Source organism: Convolutriloba macropyga, chromosome 15 (genome assembly GCF_964194025.1).
Source record: "Convolutriloba macropyga chromosome 15, txConMacr16.3, whole genome shotgun sequence".
NCBI lineage: Eukaryota > Metazoa > Xenacoelomorpha > Acoela > Convolutidae > Convolutriloba > Convolutriloba macropyga.
The window spans coordinates 14,244,886-14,266,108 of record NC_134482.1 but is presented as its reverse complement, the minus strand read 5'-3'; the positions used below and the strand labels follow the sequence as shown (position 1 = coordinate 14,266,108).

General features: G+C 35.3%; 1 protein-coding gene across 1 annotated transcript; it reads right to left on the bottom strand.

Moving 5' to 3' along the window:
* Positions 1-17,604: 17,604 nt before the first annotated feature.
* Positions 17,605-20,811, bottom strand: LOC142354096 (uncharacterized). Its single transcript, XM_075406368.1, has 3 exons — positions 20,807-20,811; positions 19,315-19,507; positions 17,605-17,907 (listed from the first exon to the last, which is right to left on the bottom strand). The coding sequence occupies exons 1-3, from the start codon at positions 20,809-20,811 to the stop codon at positions 17,605-17,607; spliced, it is 501 nt and encodes a 166-aa protein (XP_075262483.1).
* Positions 20,812-21,223: the final 412 nt, after the last annotated feature.

Here is a 21,223-nt window from a genome sequence, read left to right as displayed (position 1 = left end):
TTTTTTTCTTGCATCTTTCGTTTTTACAGGTCCGAAAATGGGTCTTTGTATGTAGCCACCCTAATCGACGCAAAATTGTGTAATTCTGACCAAGTCGATTATTTATGGAAACTTTGTTACCATAAAACGGCCATAAAAGTTTTCTTTTATGGCTTTTTATGGTAAGTAAGTAACCATAAAAATCAAGTTCCGTATTTCGACATTCTAATTACAGAAATGGTGTTTTCAGACAGTGATTCCTTTTTCGACTGATTTCCAAGCGAACTGAAAATTTCTATGACCGTTGTATGGTTAGCAAGTTTCCATAAAAGCCATATATGGCGTTGTATGGTTAGTAAGTTTTTTTTATGGTGGTCAACCCACCATAAATAAAATGGTATGGGGTATACCAATGGTATGGGGTATATATAATATGATTACATATTTATATATATATATATATATATATATATATACATATATATATATATATATATATATATATATATATATATATATCTATATATATAAATATGTAAACATAAAATATATATATATATATATATATATATATATATGTATTTATATATATATATATATATATAAAAATATTTTTTATATATATATATATATATATATATATATATATATATATATATATACGTGTGTTTGTGTGTGTTTGTATGTTTATGCAGGCGATCTACTAAATGTTTGTCTTGGTTGAACCAGAGCTATAAAACAACTTTTATTTTCATGTGGAAATTTCGAATTTGTCTTTGACATAGGTTTCAATGCAAAACTTTAATGCAACTGCCACCCTATTGTTGTAGGGATGAATCTTCTTTGCTCGTCTAGGTTTATATGAGATGGTTGGCTATATTAGGGAGCCCCAGACCAACTCCAGTGGTAATTTTTTAAGGTATAGCAGGATTCATGCAAGTAACTCTAGTCTTGCAAAATTTTAATAAGACTACTGCAATTGATGTCTATCTAACAAGGAGCTAAATTGGGTCGCATTCTTTGCAAAATTTGGTCAAGATCCATCTGAAGTTTTTGTTAAAAAAATTGCAGTTCAAAAACTCGAAGAGATATAGCAAGCAGAGAAACAACTGAGTTGAGCCCGTTGCTCCAAATATGGACATCTAAATTTAGAGAGCCTTGGCGTCATTAAAGTGCTGATCAAAAACGATAATCGTTGTCATTAACTGAAATGCGTTTTATTAGCACTAGACCTGTATACAAGAAAAAAAAGTCATGCAAATGCGTAGAAGTTGATATTCAGTTTTGCGCAGCGATAACATAATGTTTTACTGTCCAATTGTGGCAAAAATCTTAGGTAGCCACTTTTGTTTATTCCCCAACCCATTTAGAAGGAGTTTTATAGCAGACGGGTCCGTCTATTGAGGTTAAAACATGTCAAATTTCAAAATGACAATCCAAAAGTTTTTGCCCTGAGTCAATTTTTCTCTAGGTCCCTTTAGCTTCAAATATACGTTACCGTTGATAAACGAATTATCATACTAGTTGTACCTCAGTGGAGGGTGAAATGTGATTGTCCAGAACAGGAAGTTTTACCTCAAACAATTTTTCCAAAAAGGAAACTATTTTGATTGCATGATTGATTGCATGGGTTGAACTGATAACAATGATCGTTGATCGTTTATGAACCAAGATTTTCTAATTTCGTGAATTACCGTTGATAAATTATTTGAAACACTCATTTTTACAGACATAAGTGTCTGCAACAATATATTTCAATGGTATTATCTCAGAAGACTGGGAATAGGTTGTTAAACACTGGAATACGCGACAGCAAAGCTTCGAGAAGTTTCTTGCTTGGTATTTATTATGGGACGTTTCTATGATGAGCTAAACGGTTCACTGACACCAGTCACATTGAATCATAAGTCAAACATCATTAAAAAGCCAACACTCAGTACTAAATTGTGTAGAACCAATTCCCTAAGGGATACAGAAAAATTCATCTTACTTTTTGCTCAATGTTAACAAAACGTTTCCGGGGTTCAATTTCTCCTTTTTTCGACTTCAACTTCTATTTTTTTCCGCGCTTCAGTCCCACCTCTTTTGTGCCCCTTCGTTTCTTGCGCTTGTGTTTTGCGCGTGTCTAACTTCTTTTCTCTCTCTCTCTCTCTCTCTCTCTCTCTCTCTCTCTCTTCTTGTCCCTTTTGGTTAACGCGCATTTTGCTGATATTCTTAATTATGTGTAAAACTTGGCTTTCTTCTGTAGCACAAAAACCCCAATTTTTTCTCGTCCTTCATTTAGCGCATTTTCCTGATTAACCGTTTTATATGTGTTAGCTTTAACAATTTTAGGGTCACTTTTTTTCTTGGGGGCTAGAGAATAGGTTCAATCTATTCTTTAGTCTTCAAAGAACATAAAAAGGCCTACACATCAGCAAAGGCATGTTTTTTTGCAAGACCTTGCAAGATGATGCGCATTCTTGCGAAATTCTTTGCCAGAATTCTCCACGACCATTCAAGACAACCGTCCGACTACGACTGGGGGATTTCTATCAGCATCATTGGCTGTAAATTGTGCTCACCATGCGCCATGGTCATCAAAATTGTACGCCATTTCTCTCTTTAAATTGATTCTCTTTTAAACTTTTCAAATCGGTTTATTATTACAAACTTGTCAGCGTTAGTATAAAATCAAGGCTGCTTTAAAAAACTGCATAAGTTCCAATTTCCGATCCTAGATGAAGTGAGTCACGGTAGAACTTGCTGAGATTTTTTCAGCAAGTTCATCCGTTTTGCCTCATTTTTTACAAAGAAAGTCCAAAGTCGGTGCATTTTTTCGCAAATTTCAGCAATTTTCAGCGCTTACCACAGATAGCTTCACACTATTTGGCTGAAAGTTCAAAAGTTAATTATCTGACGCAAGAAATAAGTTATCCTACCACTAGCATTGATGAAGCAGTGAGCAGCTGTTAGAACGAACCAACTATCAACAACAGTTCCACCACAGAAGTTTCCCTCTTTTCCCAACAATAAAACTCTGGCGTAGAAATTTCTAGAGCCCAAAGGAGTCGAAATTCCACTTATCATGGCGGAAACAGTCGGCATGGCGGATTTCGATACAAACCGTTCTGGAAACTTACTATTTGTTATCCTGTTTGACACATTTTGAGGGAAAATTAAAAGAAAGAAAAAAATAGAAAAACAAATGCATGTGATCATTTTAGAAATTAGACCCGTAATGTAAGCAACAGAAATTGGAGTAAAACTCGTTTAAGATTACGAAATGTTAAAGTTCAATTGTATTATTACTCTTCTCAAATTGATTCGATTAAGTAAACAACAATAACAAAGAAACATCAATCTTTGCTCTCAATGGACCCATAGCAGTTAGAACATCATATTTTCCATAAAATATTATTTGTCTCGTGTTTTTATGCAAGGAAGCACAACTTTTTGCTGTATTTAACCAGGTTGATGTCTTCCTTCAAATGTACTTATGGAAACAACTACCAGGCCATTTTTGATTATTATAAATGCCAAGCCGGACCGAATCCTTATGATCCAGAATTTGGCTTGTTCAATGTTTTGATGCGTTTATGTGCGCGTTCAAAAGTCCGGAAGAAAAGAGTCATCAAGACCGGTCTGGAAATCGTTCTTGTCAGTGAAAAGATCGTGCCTATATAACTGCTGTGTTCCAGACTTTAACAGCACAACGGAAATATCTAGTCATAAAAAGAGGATATTAGTTAACTTTTAAAATGTTGAAATATATTATAGATTTGAAGTATTGCTCTAAATTTATCCTTAGAAAACATTAATTTGTGACCAGTGTGTTTTAGTCATCCATTGTTAATCTGATTGGGCTCCACTTGACCAAAAATAGTTTACATATATGACATCTATTTATGGTCAAGCTGAGCCCAATCAGATTTACAGTGGATGACTAAAATACACTGGTGACAAATTAATGTTTTCTAAGGATAAATAGGAATATTTCAAATCCATCATATGTTTCAACCTTTAAAAAGTTTTCTAAAACCCGTTCCTTTTTATGACTAGAGATTCATGCTGTGCTGTTAAAAACTGAATAAAAGCAATTTAATAGGTACGATTTTTCCATTAAGATGATCGAGTTGGAGGCTGGTCTTGATGACTCCTTTCATCCGAACTTTTCAGTCGGACTAAAAATTTTAGACAAAACTTAGTATTAAAATGCGACTGGTTTCTTGCAAAACTTTGGACGAAATTTCAAAATTAGAAGTTATACATCATTAGAAGTAAACTTTTGCATACGATAGTAAGCATCACTTTAACACAGTCTTGTTGTATTGCTTTGAACGCCGCGGGCCTATAGCGGACCTAGAGGTAGAAATAAGGCCTTGATTTCGAACCGCTATAGGTCCGCGGAGTTCAAAAGCAATACAACAAGACTGTGTTAAAGTGATGCTTACTATCGTATGCAAAAGTTTTGCAATATCGTGGAAAGTTTTGCAAGTAGGTTCCGACTAAATCAGTCGCATTTTAATAGTACGTTCCGACTAAAATTTTTTTACTCGTAGTGTCTCCTATCCAAAAAGATTGTAGAGCTGCCAGATTTTTAGTTTCAATTCCTTTCAAAAAAAGTTGAGGAAAAATAAATTTTTGGAAAGAAAGGACTTTTTTGCATCCCAACTTCCCTTGTGCCCTTCTTACATGTGCAACATGATTCTTTTGCTTTTTCTTTGCTTTCGTTATGATTTCTTATTCCTGGGCTAAATTCAAGCTCTGTATTTCAGAACTCACCGTACGCTTATGTGCGTTTATAAATGTTCTACATCACAATCGAGGACAAACGTACACGTGTCTACAACACACGAACTAGTTCACTAAAGTAAAAAATATTTATTATGATTACGAAATTCTTTAAAACAGAAGTAGGAATTATTTCCAACAATTGTAAGCACGCCACACCTCCAGAAGCGGTCTCTGTTAAGTGTTCAACTGAAATCGAATGGTTCATTTTCAACAAAAAGTGCGAGATAATAAAAAACTTGTTTAAAATAGTTATGATTAGATATTGAGTTTGCTGATTTTAGGAGTCTAAAACTTCAATCTGCTCTCAGCTGATTACAGTTCAAAACTCCTTTTGAATTTTTTTGCAGTTTTTTAGATATTTAATAAGTTCATCCAATTAAAACGGACCGTTGCTACTAATAAGCATATATAAGGATATCTGATTCTGATAACCATAATTGCTTTTTAAATACTTCTTTATTGCCTTACTCCCCATGTCGCTTGGATTTTTTGTACGAGAATCATGAGCATCATTTAAACTTCCTTTTAAAGGTAATAGCTGCTCTCAAGTGGCAAATAACGTTGGGTAAGGTTAATTTTTGATGCCATTTCGTACAAAGCAACGGATTACATTGTAAATCATCTTTTGTTTTGAATAGAAGAATCAGCTAGATCCTCTAAATCTAACTAGCTTTTGATAACTTTTTCAAAAGTTAGATAGATTTAGAGGACCTAGCTGATCGTTTTATTCAAGAGTTATCGGTGAAATTGGAACAAAAGACGATTTACAATGTCCGTTGCCATGTACGAATTGGCACCGATAAAGGGTGCGTAAATTTAATTGGATTAATAGGCTTTATGAAAAATAAGAGCACAGTTTGGAAAGAAGATTTCAAAAAAATCCGTAATACAAGTTATACACCATTCTTTTGAACACACTGCTTTAACGGCAAATAGATAGACCAATCATGCTAGAATGAATAAATTATTTGTTGGTGTTAGTTCAGAATAAGATTTAATAACTTACTTTTTAGAGAACTGTAGCCTGAAAGCAATCAAGGATAACAGGAACCCTGGAATATATAAACTCCAACTTCTTCCAATTTTTTAAACGTGCGAACTAAACGTAGAACCTGGCAAATGGTATTTTTGCCTAGGGTAGTTTTATTTGCTCATTTTCGCCTATGAATGATCCAACAATTTTTTCAAAGTGGGTGAATGTATGAATGTATGAATGTATATGCGATGCTGGCTTTTTTTCTTAAGTCAAATTTTCTCTTTTTGTTTACGCATCGTAGAGAAAAACGAAAGTAATCATTTTGTGATCTTCGGGTTCTAGATTTGATTTATATAAAAATTATGAAAAGTTTGAAAAAGGGGAACTCTTTGAAATTTAGAAGGAAAAATTAAAACTTGAGAAGGACAAAATTTCGCTCGGGAGGGGGGGGGGTGACAGATCACGCTGAAATTTGCGATAGAAACAAACAGATATTTTTATAGTAAATTTAGAATTTAGTTAGGTTAAATGGAGATTTTTTGGAAAATCTTTAGAGTTTCAGGCCTAAAAATAATAACTTAGGTTACGTGACCGAAAAATTTCAGAAATCAATTATTTTGTTTTATTTTTTCAAAAATTTGTTTTGAAAAAATTTCTCTCTGTCTTTCTCTCTCTCTCTCTCTCTCTCTCTCTGTTTTCTTCTTTTTAAAAACTGTTAACTCCCCTATTATGCTGATGAAATACCAAAATTGAAAAGAAAAATTTCTGGGAACTTCCAAAAGTTACTTTTCAAAGTTTAGTGTCAAAATTACAGTTACCAAAACAATTGCCTCGAAACTCAACGCCTTTTTTTTTTAAAAAAAATCAAAAATCAAAGAAGACCTAAACGAACATTAACAAACCATGAGTATTAACAAATTGCCCAAAAACGTCATCGGTCTCTGTATTTGTTTGTTAGTGTTTGTTTGTGTAATGTGTGGTGTGCGTATTTTTGTTGGTTTTTCCTCTCTCTCTCTCTCTCTGTCTTTCTCTCTCTCTCTCTCTCTCTTTCTCTCTGTGTGTGTGTGTGTGTGTTTGTGTGTGTGTGTTCCAAGTTTCACATTTATCTTTCTCGAATCTGTAGAAGAGTTTTTGTTTTTGTCTCCAATATATATAAGTTGCTTTCGGGTATTCCCAACAGTTTCTCTGGCACAATTTAAAAGTTTTTTAAAAAAATTGCAACTTTGGGAATTATGTTCAATCATTCTGTGCTACGCACAGACTCGCACGAGCCGTCTTGATCTCATTTATGGGAGCTTATTTATTTGTGATTCAACTTCAGTACAGCATTTTGATGACGCCTTTAATTAGCGCGCTATCACAGGGGTCTGATTAAGCACAAAACTCAAAATTTTTAGCGCAAAATTTTTCACCTAAACTGCGCGCTGATATTTGTCTGGGCTGGTTATTTGAAATTGGAAACAAAATGTGCATAATTGTTGTAATAAAGATGAGGCGCTTAAGGCAGGCATGTAAAATTGAACATCTCTGACTTGAGTATTTTAGAAAAAGTCCTAAATTGTAGCAGTGATTCTGGACAAAAACAGACCTCTTCAGTGAATTTTCAACTTTACAATTTCAATGAAGTTTTTGCTATTTTTTTTCCACATTCGCGCTCCTAAAAAATTGCTCATATGACTGCGTTTCATCCGTTGGCTTCATTTGTGAGGATCTGTAACGCTGCCTCTATGATCTTTTATCATCTGGTCTGCAATCAAGAAGTTAGTTTTTCTCAGCCAAAAATTAGAGCAAAAAATAGTAAACAACTTTATCCAAAAAAAAACAAGAAAGTAAAAAAACCTAGGTATTGATGAGATTGATGACTAAACTTTGCATTAACTCCTCAGCTTTGATTCACTTTATCGCAATTTAGCTGCCCCAAATTAGATCTCAAAACTTTAGCTTGAAAAAAGTGACCGAAGTAAACAAAGTTCTAAAACTTTAGTACAATATAACCTCAAAAGATTAGAGTAATCAAATTGTTGAAATGAACCAAAATTAGTTTCGCACATAAAATAAAAATAATCCGTCATGATAGCTTTTTTCACTCCGAGCGTTAACTTATTCATACTATGGTCATCTCACCTTCAGAAAAATAATCCATTTCACAAATAATATGCAAACCATACCTTGTCTGCCGCAAGGTCCCCAATAAAAAATGGGGTGCTGCGATTAGATTAGCATCTCATGAAGCATTCTGCTAAACAATAACAATTGAAATAAATTAGCTATATCCGGATAATACTAGAATTCCAAATTCATGCCTCAATTCCAAATCACCATTCGGATCCGCTATTAACATCTCTCCCATAAAACTTTGAAATTTTACTTGAAATATCGTAAGAAAATGTACTTAGTCCAACCAGAAATTGATTGTCTTTCATCCGAAGAAAAGTTTCAAATTTATTTTTCTCGTGAAAAATCGCAAAATCATCTAGAAATTTTGAGAATAATTTTATAATGATACAATTCCATACCACCCGTTTTGTTTTCATAAAAGTTTAATTAAAGAAACAGTCAGTCAGTCGAGTTGCTTAGAAAATATGGCATATGATTAGTGTCTTAGGCGTAGTTCAAAATAATTAGTTTTGTCCAAACTCAAACCATATTATGTTTCGCAAAATTTTCTTTGAAAACATGGAGAAAAAGGTGAAAAAAATTTTGTCAAGAAATGAAAAAAAATAAAGTGTTCAAAAAATAAAGTGTTCTAACCCAGTCAATAACTCAACTTAGACATTGCGCAACTTCAAAGTGCATAAACGTTTATTCACAATAGCTTCTGTTTTAAACGGACTACCACTGCCAGTTGATTATGATTTTTCGAAATTTAGCGCTTTTATTATTCGACAATTTCCCAAATAAATTTTCCAAAAATTTTTATCTACAAAATGTTATCTCATCTGGATTGATTTTATATGAACGAATTAGCCAATCATGTGTTTGCTTCCAACCAACTGATGAATTTTGATGACTTCACTTCAGAATTTGTTAAAATTTGTTGGGAGTTAAACTCAAGATTTGAAAAGAATGAAACCAGAAAAATGTGACGAAGTTGGAGATCTATGGTTCCTTTAACCACGCTAATAAAGTGCTATGAAAGTCTATGTTGCGTGCCGATCTCTTTTCCATGGGGTATAATACTGTTTGGGTGCCTCTGCCTTGAGAATTTAAACTATATATGATTTCAATGCATCTGAATAATTGGTTTCGAAGTAATTATGCACTTAGCATTGCGATCAGCATGCAATAACTTTTTGCTTTAAAGAATCTGTATACCGTCAATTAAATAATCAGTTTTTATTTGAGCAGAATTTTGATAGCAGTTTTCTTTGTGAATTTAGAGTGAATCTAGTTCAAGAGTTTCATGCATGGTAACCTTCGTTCGTTCACACATTTGTTAATGACAATTTTATATTTCATGCATGGTTACCTTCGTTCGTTCACACATTTGTTAATGACAATTTTATATTGAGATTTTAAACTATATATGATTTCAATGCATCTGAATAATTGGTTTCGAAGTATTTATGCACTTAGCATTGCGATCAGCATGCAATAACTTTCTGCTTTAAAGAATCGGTATACCGTCAATTAAATAATCAGTTTTTATTTGAGCAGAATTTTGATAGCAGTTTTCTCTGTGAATTTAGAGTGAATCTAGTTCAAGAGTTTCATGCATGGTTACCTTCGTTCGTTCACACATTTGTTAATGACAATTTTATATTTCACAACCGGAATTTTCGCCGAAGAAACGATTAAGTCCCATTTCTGACAGCCCTCAAATGCAGATATGCGCACCAAAACCAGGCCAATTGAGACAGTTAATTAGGACTCAAAGAGATTGCGCTCAGAAGGATTGGGGCAAAATTAGCACAAAAATGCCCAACAATAACAAAAAAATATTTGCAAAACAAAGTTGCACCCCATAAGCTGTCTCAAGTTCTTGACACTAAATTAGCACTTTAACAGACAAACTTTAAAATTATGGTTCTTTCAACTTGAGGTCATTCAACCCAGAAGTTTTGAGCCATTTTACAGAAGTTCTAATTACATTTCTTTTTATTATTTCTTTGTTTCTATTATGCCCGGAACTCAATTGTCAGCCATTAGACAACAGTGAGGGGCCTCGCGGTGAAAAACTTCAGAGTCGGTATTGCTCGAGACAACCGAGACCGGAGCACAAACACCCGAAAAACCAGTAAGTCAAAAAAAACAATATCAGCAACCAAAGTGGACAAAAAACAGCCTATTGTCGAAGAGAGAAGGGCCAGTCAACAACCGACAGAAACAACAAAAACAGAATAACTGAAATGTTTTTGTACTTCTACGAAAGAAAAAAACTCTTGCTAGTGTCATCAAAATCTTGTTCAATTGCGAAGAAGTCGAATCATTTATCTTTCAATCTCAAAGTATCAATGCTGGAAATAATTATTCAAATTAAAAAGGGCAGAAAGAGCTAAGTTTTTCCTTATTTTTTGCTACTATTGTGATCATAAAAAACGGATAAAATTTGTTTGAAATAAAATACTGCTACATCTTAAGGAGGAGCAAATAAACCAATAGGTTAAATAGGATACGCATCCGTAACTGGGGAAAACCCAGCATGTACAAACTCGCACACGGAATGTTAAGCATGAAACATGGGTTTTGTCATAAATTGAAATTTTATCAAACAGAGATTAAGACGCTACTCAAGTCAATACAACCAAACATTCACAGGAGATAAGTTGCATCATGTGACTTGCCTTCTACGCCCACAACAACATTTATACGTTGAGTCAAATTGTTCTGAAAGCAACCACGCGTTGCTTTTTGCTGAAAAAAACTTTCTGCTGGTCGAGATCATTCAAAACAGAACTTTCTAGTCATTAAACACAAGCTTTTTTAAGTTCCTTCTTTTTTACTTCGTATCTATTAAGCCAGAAAATCAATCGTCAGCCATTTAAATAGCGCTGAGGAAGCCTCAGGATGGAAAACTCAAGGTCGTTATTGCTCAAAAACATTCGAGAGTGGAGCACATACACCTGAAACAACATCAAATGACAAAAAACAGAAGCAATCACACCAGGTCAAAACGATCTTAGAGTAAAAAAAACGGCCATTCAACAGTCTGCGGGCAAGAGAACTGACAATAAAGACCTGTCGAACTACGAACAAAAAGAACAAGAGGCGATAGAAAAAATTAGGGAGGCACAAGCCAATCGAGCGTAAAACTCATTTTGTTATAGTCTTTTTTCATGGCTTGCATTTGTGTGCTATTGTGTTGGCAGTTATAATTAAATATAGCTAACCTGACATTATTTTGGCTGAAAACTGGTAACAACAAAAGAATGCAAATTTACGCCACTCACGCTGGCTTTGAAATAGTTTCTTCCTCCATTTGGGCCAATTTTTTTCCAGTATAGCAATCCCAGTGGGCTCTTTCGAATTTTTGAGAATCAGAATACTTGTAAATATTCTTTCGAATAGCTGGTGAATAGCATTCTAAGATCTGGTGTTGTATCAAAACTAAAATTATCTGGGCCATTAATAAAACGGGCAGCGCCCATCAACTTTGAAAAGGGGCGTTCAGGGCTTCTTTCTTCAAAAAACGAATGAATTCCTCAATTTTTCCGCCTTGGTTAGGGTTTCTGGTCAAAAACGTGCAAAGTGCACACGTAATTTAGTTCTGGTTTTTTGTACCGACTCCATAGTTGATTAAAATGGTGTTGTTTCTGTCGATTAAGACTTACATCTTGTAGAACTTTTCCACGCCTATCAATTTGGAGAATAGAACGATATAAATGGAATCCATTGGTGTTTCAGCTTAGCAGGTGAAAAAAAGCTATTTGGAATTAAAGTATAATGTGTAGGTATTTTGTTTGTCTACTGGTGTTTGCATAAATTCATTGAGCAAACAAAAAATAGCGCGTACATTTTTCCTTATTTTTGCTACTATTGTGATCGTAAAAAACGGATAAAATTTGTTTGAAATCAAATATTGCTTCATCCTAAGGAAAACTAAATACACCAATAGGTTAATTAGGATACGTAACCGTAACTGGGGAAAACGCAGCATGCACAAACACGTACACGGATTGTTAAGCATGAAACATGGATTTTGCCATAAATTAAAATTTCATCAAACAGAGGTTAAGACGCAACTCAGGTCGATACTAGCAAACATTCACAGGAGATAAGTTGCATCATGTGACTTTCCTTCTACGCCAACAACAACAATTATACGTTGAGTCAAATTGTTCCAAAAGGAACCACGCGTTGCGTTTTGCTGAAAAAACTTTCTGCTGGTCGAGATCATTCAAAACAGAACTTTCTAGTCATTAAACACAAGCTCTTTTTAAGTTCCTTCTTTTTTACTTCGTATCTATTATGCCAGGAAATCAATCGTCACCCATTTAAATAGCGTTGAGGAAGCCTCACGGTGGAAAACTCAAGGTCGGTATTGCTCAAAAACATTCGAGAGTGGAGCACATACACCTGAAACAACATCAAATGACAAAAAACAGAAGCAATCACACCAGGTCAAAACGATCTTAGAGTAAAAAAAACGGCCATTCAACAGTCTGCGGGCAAGAGAACTGACAATAAAGACCTGTCGAACTACGAACAAAAAGAACAAGAGGCGATAGAAAAAATTAGGGAGGCACAAGCCAATCGAGCGTAAAACTCATTTTGTTATAGTCTTTTTTCATGGCTTGCATTTGTGTGCTACTGTGTTGGCAGTTATAATTAAATATAGCTAACCTGACATTATTTTGGCTGAAAACTGGTAACAACAAAAGAATGCAAATTTACGCCACTCACGCTGGCTTTGAAATAGTTTCTTCCTCCATTTGGGCCAATTTTTTTCCAGTATAGCAATCCCAGTGGGCTCTTTCGAATTTTTGAGAATCAGAATACATGTAAATATTCTTTCGAATAGCTGGTGAATAGCATTCTAAGATCTGGTGTTGTATCAAAACTAAAATTATCTGGGCCATTAATAAAACGGGCAGCGCCCATCAACTTTGAAAAGGGGCGTTCAGGGCTTCTTTCTTCAAAAAACGAATGAATTCCTCAATTTTTCCGCCTTGGTTAGGGTTTCTGGTCAAAAACGTGCAAAGTGCACACGTAATTTAGTTCTGGTTTTTTGTACCGACTCCATAGTTGATTAAAATGGTGTTGTTTCTGTCGATTAAGACTTACATCTTGTAGAACTTTTCCACGCCTATCAATTTGGAGAATAGAACGATATAAATGGAATCCATTGGTGTTTCAGCTTAGCAGGTGAAAAAAAGCTATTTGGAATTAAAGTATAATGTGTAGGTATTTTGTTTGTCTACTGGTGTTTGCATAAATTCATTGAGCAAACAAAAAATAGCGCGTACATTTTTCCTTATTTTTGCTACTATTGTGATCGTAAAAAACGGATAAAATTTGTTTGAAATCAAATATTGCTTCATCCTAAGGAAAACTAAATACACCAATAGGTTAATTAGGATACGTAACCGTAACTGGGGAAAACGCAGCATGCACAAACACGTACACGGATTGTTAAGCATGAAACATGGATTTTGCCATAAATTAAAAATTCATCAAACAGAGGTTAAGACGCAACTCAGGTCGATACTAGCAAACATTCACAGGAGATAAGTTGCATCATGTGACTTTCCTTCTACGCCAACAACAACAATTATACGTTGAGTCAAATTGTTCCAAAAGGAACCACGCGTTGCGTTTTGCTGAAAAAACATTCTGCTGGTCGAGAACATTCAAAACAGAACTTTCTAGTCATTAAACACAAGCTCTTTTTAAGTTCCTTCTTTTTTGCTTCGTATCTATTATGCCAGGAAATCAATCGTCACCCATTTAAATAGCGTTGAGGAAGCCTCACGGTGGAAAACTCAAGGTCGGTATTGCTCAAAAACATTCGAGAGTGGAGCACATACACCTGAAACAACATCAAATGACAAAAAAAACAGAAGCAATCACACCAGGTCAAAACGATCTTAGAGTAAAAAAACGGCCCTTCAACAGTCTGTGAGCAAGACAACTGACAATAAAGACCTGTTGGACTACGAACAAAAAGAACAAGAGGCGATAGAAAAAATTAGGGAGGCACAAGCCAATCGAGCGTAAAACTCATTTTGTTATAGTCTTTTTTCATGGCTTGCATTTGTGTGCTATTGTGTTGGCAGTTACAATTAAATATAGCTAACCTGACATTATTTTGGCTGAAAACTGGTAACAACAAAAGAATGCAACTTTACGCCACTCACGCTGGCTTTGAAATAGTTTCTTCCTCCATTTGGGCCAATTTTTTTTCAGTATAGCAATCCCAGTGGGCTCTTTCGAATTTGTGAGAATCAGAATACATGTAAATATTCTTTCGAATGGCTGGTGAATAGCATTCTAAGATCTGGTGTTGTATCAAAACTAAAATTATCTGGGCCATTAATAAAACGGGCAGCGCCCATCAACTTTGAAAAGGGGCGTTCAGGGCTTCTTTCTTCAAAAAACGAATGAATTCCTCAATTTTTCCGCCTTGGTTAGGGTTTCTGGTCAAAAACGTGCAAAGTGCACACGTAATTTAGTTCTGGTTTTTTGTACCGACTCCATAGTTTATTAAAATGGTGTTGTTTCTGTACCATTGGTGTTTCAGCTTAATTTAGTTCTGGTTTGTTGTACCGACTCCATAGTTTATTAAAATGGTGTTGTTTCTGTACCATTGGTGTTTCAGCTTAGCAGGTGAAAGAAAGCTCTTTGGAGTTAAAGTATGATGTGTAGGTATTTTGTTTGTCTACTGGTGTTTGCATAAATTCATTGAGCAAACAAAAATTGGCGTGTCCACTGATTCCTTGACTCATCTTTCATTCACTCTCTGATACAGCTTCAGGGTCCCTAAATGCTCCAAAACTAAGCGTCCATAGTTTCACCACCCCCCTAAGTCCTCAACGCCCTACTTCCTCAAGCCCGATTGTCCGGAAATTTTAGCAGTTGTTACATGGGACAACTATTTATCCAAAGAGAAAAAAAAGGGCTTTTTCCGGTAAGCGAATGCGTTTATTTTGCCTTTTAATACAATCAAAAAATAGCATTAATGTTTTTTGTTCATCAAAGAAGAAAACAACACTTTACCAGTGTCAACAAAGCAAGAAGACTTTGAATCGATTATCCAAATGTCTCAAAGTTTTAACGCCGGAAATTTTTTTACAAGGGAAAAAAGGCAGAAAGAGCTGAATTTTCCCTTAGTTTCAGTACTGTTATGATCATAAAGTATGACTAAAATTTGCCTAAAAAAACATCGATACTTCCTAAGGAGAAAGCAAAGGCACCCATAGATTAAATCGGACACGTATCCGTAACTGAGGAAAATCAGCATGCATAAACTCGAGTACTGTTTGTTGACCATGAAACTGAGTTTTGTTATAAATTAGATCTAGCTTACCGAGTTAAACAAGCAACCCCTTTGAACTCGAGAAAATATTCAGCAAGATAGGTTGCCTTTTAGGCTGACCTTCTGCTATAGTTATACGTTATGTCAAATTGATCTAAAATGAACCACACGTTAAGTTTTGCTGCTAAAATTTTGATAAGTTTGAGAACCCATGGGTACAAAAGAAAGAGTCAGAGAAAGCTTTGCAATTCGGAAAAAAGTGAACATTTAAATGGTTTAGTGATAGTTTGAAGGAGGAAGTTGACACGTGAGATCAACTTGCTTAGGTAAAAAGTGTGTTTAGATTAAATTACTCTGACTTGAGTTACTAATCTTAAATTGTGATTCAATTCAGAGTAATCTTAAATTACCTCTGAGTGGTATCGGGAGTCCCGCATTTGTTGTAAATTATATCTAATTTTTTGTTTAGTATAACATGATAGTGTTTGATTGCTTTCATTATTTCTCTGCTTCGTAAATATTGATTCTGGGATAGTCCTCTACTTCAATATTTCAGCGAAATATTACCTTCATTACCTGAAAAAGAAATTATTTTTTTGTGCTTTAAACATCTTTTGTGTACAGGTTCGATATAGCAATGGGAACAACAGTCTACACTTATTTATAAGACGAACTCAAATTTCTTCAAACAAGCTTTCATTTTTGATAGAGTTTTGGGCGCTAGCCAGTCCCAGCTAGAAGCCTTCCACCAAAAAAAATACAGAATTCTAGCAATTACGTTATCAAATGATAAAGAACAATTTATAAAAGTGAATGGGTGTTTTTTGTTTACATGGGGCGCAGACCGTGGTCGCAGAGTGTATCAGAAAAAATTAATTGCACGTGCAAGTAAAATAATGTTTTTAAAGTTCTGTATCCGTGAATGTCCGGCTTATAATTGCCCTAAACTATGCAGAAACAGGTCCAGTCGCCGCTTCGAATGAGCAGACAAAGGTTTCCTCTGCTACAGGTTAAATCTTTCCTGGATTGGGACATTGGAAGGTCCAGCCTGTCCTCTTCCTTAGCAGCCGGAGTAGACCATTTTTTTAACTATGCTCATTGAAATGTGAATTTATAAGTTATTTTAGTCTAAGCATAGTATATTGTCATACAATGTTTCAGAGAACATCAGAAATAGAGAATTTCAAACAAATCAGAATTTAACAAAAATGGCCACCGCCAGTGAAAATTATATTGAAAACAGGAGAGTCACTCACAATAAGTTTTTTCATTACACAAGGTCTTGTGACCTCTTTTTTGCAAAATTGGTCGGCCTATCCTAGCGTGATCTAACATATTTTCAACAATTAAAAAATTCGTTCAGAGATCAGAGCATTGGAGAATGCATGCAACAAAATTTAACCCATTCCGACAATATGAGTAGGAATCAACCTGCAAAAATCTGATCTTGTTAAAAAAAATCACTTTCACCTTTATTTGTTATTTTTTGGTAAATATATCTGCACTAGGATTACTTCTTTTTAATACCAATAAGCTTTTCTCTATCAAACTTCCGTAGCGTCTCGCAACTATTGCTTCAATCCAAAATGATATTTAGGTTTGTCAAAATTTTTGCTTTTTTAAGACTAAATGATGCCAAATATCCAAATTGTAAATGTAAAACGTTGAACCTAGAAGATATCATAACAAATTTATGCGTCAGTGTTTTAGAAACTATTTTGCAAAAAATTTTGATTGAAATCTATTTTATGAGATTATTCTTCATTTGATCCAGTAAACGATAAGTTTCCTTGCGCAACCCGATTTTACCCAGAACTGTAAATGGAATCCTTTTAGATTGAGTTCAAAGCTACAAAAGACAAGCTAGAAATTTACTGCAACATACCACTGTGACCAAACATATAAGAGCGTATGATCAACTTTCCTATCAAATTTTTTGCAATTTTCGCTGTGTAATTTTAGAACTTGCCTCTAAACAGGGCGCTTCTTGACAAACATAGCAAGTCAAGCTGCTGGTCAAGTGTCTGCTAAAATGAAAAGTAAAATCGGGTCAACGAGGAGTAGGCGGCTACATATAGAGAATGCTGTTCAATTCATTAAGCTTTTTTGCAGGATCCCATAATTTTGTTTGTGCTCGTTTCTAACCGAAGCACCATTTAGGGTTTTTAAAATCAATTGTTGTAAGCTTTGAAAAAAAGCATAATATTTCTACACAACTTTCTGCAGTTTGTTCACCAGAAAGTCGAGAGAGTCCATCAGACAAAAAGGAAGGTCACTAAATCCAGTGCAACGCTAAAGGCCTTGTTTGTGAGCAAGCCTTTGATAACAATTAAAAACATGAATAAACAATTGTTAGAAAAAGGTCAAATTAAACTAGTTAAAAAAGTTTTCAAATAAGTAAATCAGTCAGTCTAACACATGGTATCTATACTTAATATACAGTTTTCTGACAAATTATCTAATTTTGTCTCATAGTTGTCGTCAACCATTTATAATGATAAGTGACATCAGCAAAATAACTTCCATGGGAGCAATGGTAGAATCCAGGGGAGCCTCTCATACTCTTGAAGAACCCTGCCACCCCATAGACACATTTGATCAAATCTAGCCCGCACTCCGAAAGAAATAAAGGACCCCCGTCGTCCAGGTTGCAAATGCTCCCACCGTCAAAAAGAGGGGTTGTGCAAATATAATCGACGGGACAGGGTTCATTTTTGGTCGGAGTTGCGTGCCAGAAGTCGGACTCTTGGAAGAACGTTTCCTAAAAAGGTCAATTTCTTTTTGGTTGAACTTAATTCTACTGGTTGAATTGTGCGTTATAATTATAACGATTCTAACTATAAAGAAAAAAAAACAAACATACTCACGCACATCGGGACGATAATGAGTCATGGCAATACAGATTTAATCAAATTTAATCAAATTTCGAATTCTGTCATCTTTGCTTCATAGGCTATATTTCAGATTTTGGTGTATGCTGCCTTATTTATTTGGTATCGCATAACAAAATTTTTTGTGTTTTTGCGTTTTTTGCATTGAAGTGTCCCGCTGCTTTGAAATGTCCCGCGTTCAGCTTTAACCTGGCTTAAAGTTTTCGATTAAGAGTCATATGTTTTAAATAAATTTTTACGAAACAATCTGTCTTTTCATCTCTTTCTATATTGATCACAAGGTGAAGTTTGCTTCAGCTACAACTTTTGTGAGAAAAACAAACAACTTGCTCTTCCTGAGTCCCAGAAGTTTCAGACAAAGAAGCCATCGAAAATTGTTATTGTTGTTGTTGTTGTTGATCGTTTAGCGATAAGACAAAAATTCTTAGTAAGCATCTTATCAGATCTTATACGATGAAAATTCTGTTTATCGGAACCTTTATCTTGTAAGACCTGATTATGTTTTCTATGATGCTTGCTAAGTGTCTCATCATATCTTGCTAAAAACTCAAACTTTTGTCAAAATTTTTATCGTGTAAGATCTGATAATATGCTTACTGAGAATCTTTGTCCTGCAAGATTTTACAAGATCTTACACGGTAAAAATTCCAGAATCACTGGGGCGGGGTTTTTTCCTCCGCTCGTGGCTAATTGCATCACTTTTTTTTGATAAAGTGGGTAAAGTGAGATAAAAATGGGTAAAAATGGGAAACGGTCAGATTAGGGTCAAGTTCTTAATCATCAGACAACAGTTCATTAATAATCAGAATTTAGACAACTTCAAATTGTGAGTTGCTATGTGTATGGTTAAAAACACACCTGAGCAATTTCGCGCTGAGAATTTCTTCGGATGATTCAAACATAAGAAATCGTCGGTGTTCGTCGGTTTTACTTCGCCAAAACCGATCAAAGCCCTTACGTTTTTTTTCGTTATTTTGATCGCTTTTCGTTGGTATTTAAACGTACGAATCGTCGGTTTTTGGCGTTCTAGAATTCTTACAAAATGGACAGTGCCGACAGTACCAACAAAAACGACGATAATTTACAAAATTGACAAAAAACGACCCTACTTGCATCGTTCTCATCGCATTTTCTCAACACGGGTTCGGGTCTTTCCCATTACAGCGCCCGAACCCCCCCCCCCCCCCGCTTAGTAGTGATCAGATAACGTATAGCCCTCCGTCATGATAATTATACACAATAATGGGGGCTATAATTTCGTGGGGTTTTCTACCGACCTTTAAAGTGTCGGGCAGTTTGTATCCAACAAAGTTAGAGACAGCCCCCAGACCACATGCACCCAGAATATTGCCCACTTGTGCCTTTTTATTACAGAGAGGCAGAATAGAGTTAAATGGGAGTCCCAGTGCCGGACTGTCCAGTTTCAACAGAGCCAGGTCGTAATGCAAAGGGAGAGAATTCGTGTTGAACCTGAATAACACGTGATTCAACTAAAAATATTGCCCTAGAGAAAAAGTCTCTCATTTGCAATTTGAACTTTTCATACATTTCCTGTATTTCACTTCACGTAGTTTATGTATAACTGGAAACTGTAATATACGGTCATAAGTGACATCCGAAGATTTTTCTGATCTTTTCCGTTTGTGCCCCCCCCCCCCCCCCCGCTTTGTGGGTGCATATTATTTGCACTCCCAGACGCACGTGTCATATTTATAAATAATGATTTACTATGGAATGGCACGTGCTCTATTGGGGGGGGGGGGGGGGTATGATGATGATGTACGAGGGGGGGGGGGGGGGGGGGGGTATGATATCTATTGTGCATTTTAATTCCGACCAGCACTTATACAATATCATATTTCAGAATTGTCGTGGTGAATTATTGGGCATTCACAAAATCAGAATTTACTCTCCTGTAAACAGCCCAGGTTGAGGTACAGACCAAAATTGTCTATGATCAGACAGTCCCAGACAAAAGAGTCCTCTGATCAGACAGACCCAGGCCGAATTGACTTCTGATCAAACTATCGTGCGTTCGCAACTCGGTGGGCTTGAAGTGCGCTCGAAAGACTCCTGATCAGACTAAAATGCGCTCGGATCCATCTCTGAGCAGGTGGTTACTCTAATTTAACGAATGCGATTTAAACTATTAGCAGAATTATTGCAAAATGCTTCCTTTCTGATTATTAGCGTGGAATTCAAGCCTAGTTGGGCCACATTAATTTCGCTCCAACAATACAGAAAATTTTCTGAAAATAATTAATACAATTCACTGAATTTGATATGAACTGTAGTATCGCATGTAGAATGTGATCGCTGTGATTATAGACTGCCAAAACTGCAAGACCGGGGAGGCTTTGGTTACGATAAATCGTTGCTGCACCTTCGTTTTGCTATGTGGTAACTTTGTCGATCATTACTGGCCTTTTAAGGCAATGGGAATCGGGTAAACAGAGAAGTTTGCTCTTAAAATTTCAATAAACTTTTTAAAGCAAGAAATTCACTCAAAATTAATTGCTAAAAATTATGAAGACCATCATGCGCACAAAAAAGGTTCGTCATTACACCGCAAAGACAAACTTGAATTGACTCAGTCTAATTTGACCAAGCATGTAACTAAAACCTTTTTGCTGTGTTAATATATTGTATTTAAATGAACGTACGCACAATTGGGTAAAATTCTAAAGCTAGGCCATTTTGAAGGGATAGTAGAAACTGAACTCCGCAAAACTAGAAAGTTGAAAAAATCGCGGACTCCAGGCTACAAACCTCATAGCCTGAAATCCGTTTTTGTGCATAACGCAAATCTTTTTCCCCATGGTTGAATGGTTGCTGAACTCCGCACTGAATATAAATGAAAACCAATTTACTGATTACTTATATCAGCAAAATGCTTGAATATAATCCAAAATAATCTGTCAACACAAAGATTATGTATGTAATTAAGTTATATCATGGGAATGATATAATAAGAATTTGAGCAAATCACAAGAATTCGATTCGTATTTGAGAAAAGGCTTTGTTGAATGCATAGAAACAGTGATATTCTCTCTAAAAACATAATATAGGATCATAATATGGGCCTGGTTTCGGCAAAAAAAAAGCGAGATATCGTATTTTTTTATGACGACGGCTAAATTTTGAAAAAATTCCCAATTTTTTAAACTAAATTGTCGGTTCTAAAGA

Coding starts and splice junctions, on each gene's coding strand:
- LOC142354096 (XM_075406368.1), bottom strand. Junction 17,908..19,314: donor AACTGCCCGACACTTTAAAG/GTCGGTAGAAAA, acceptor TGACCTTTTTAG/GAAACGTTCTTCCAAGAGTC.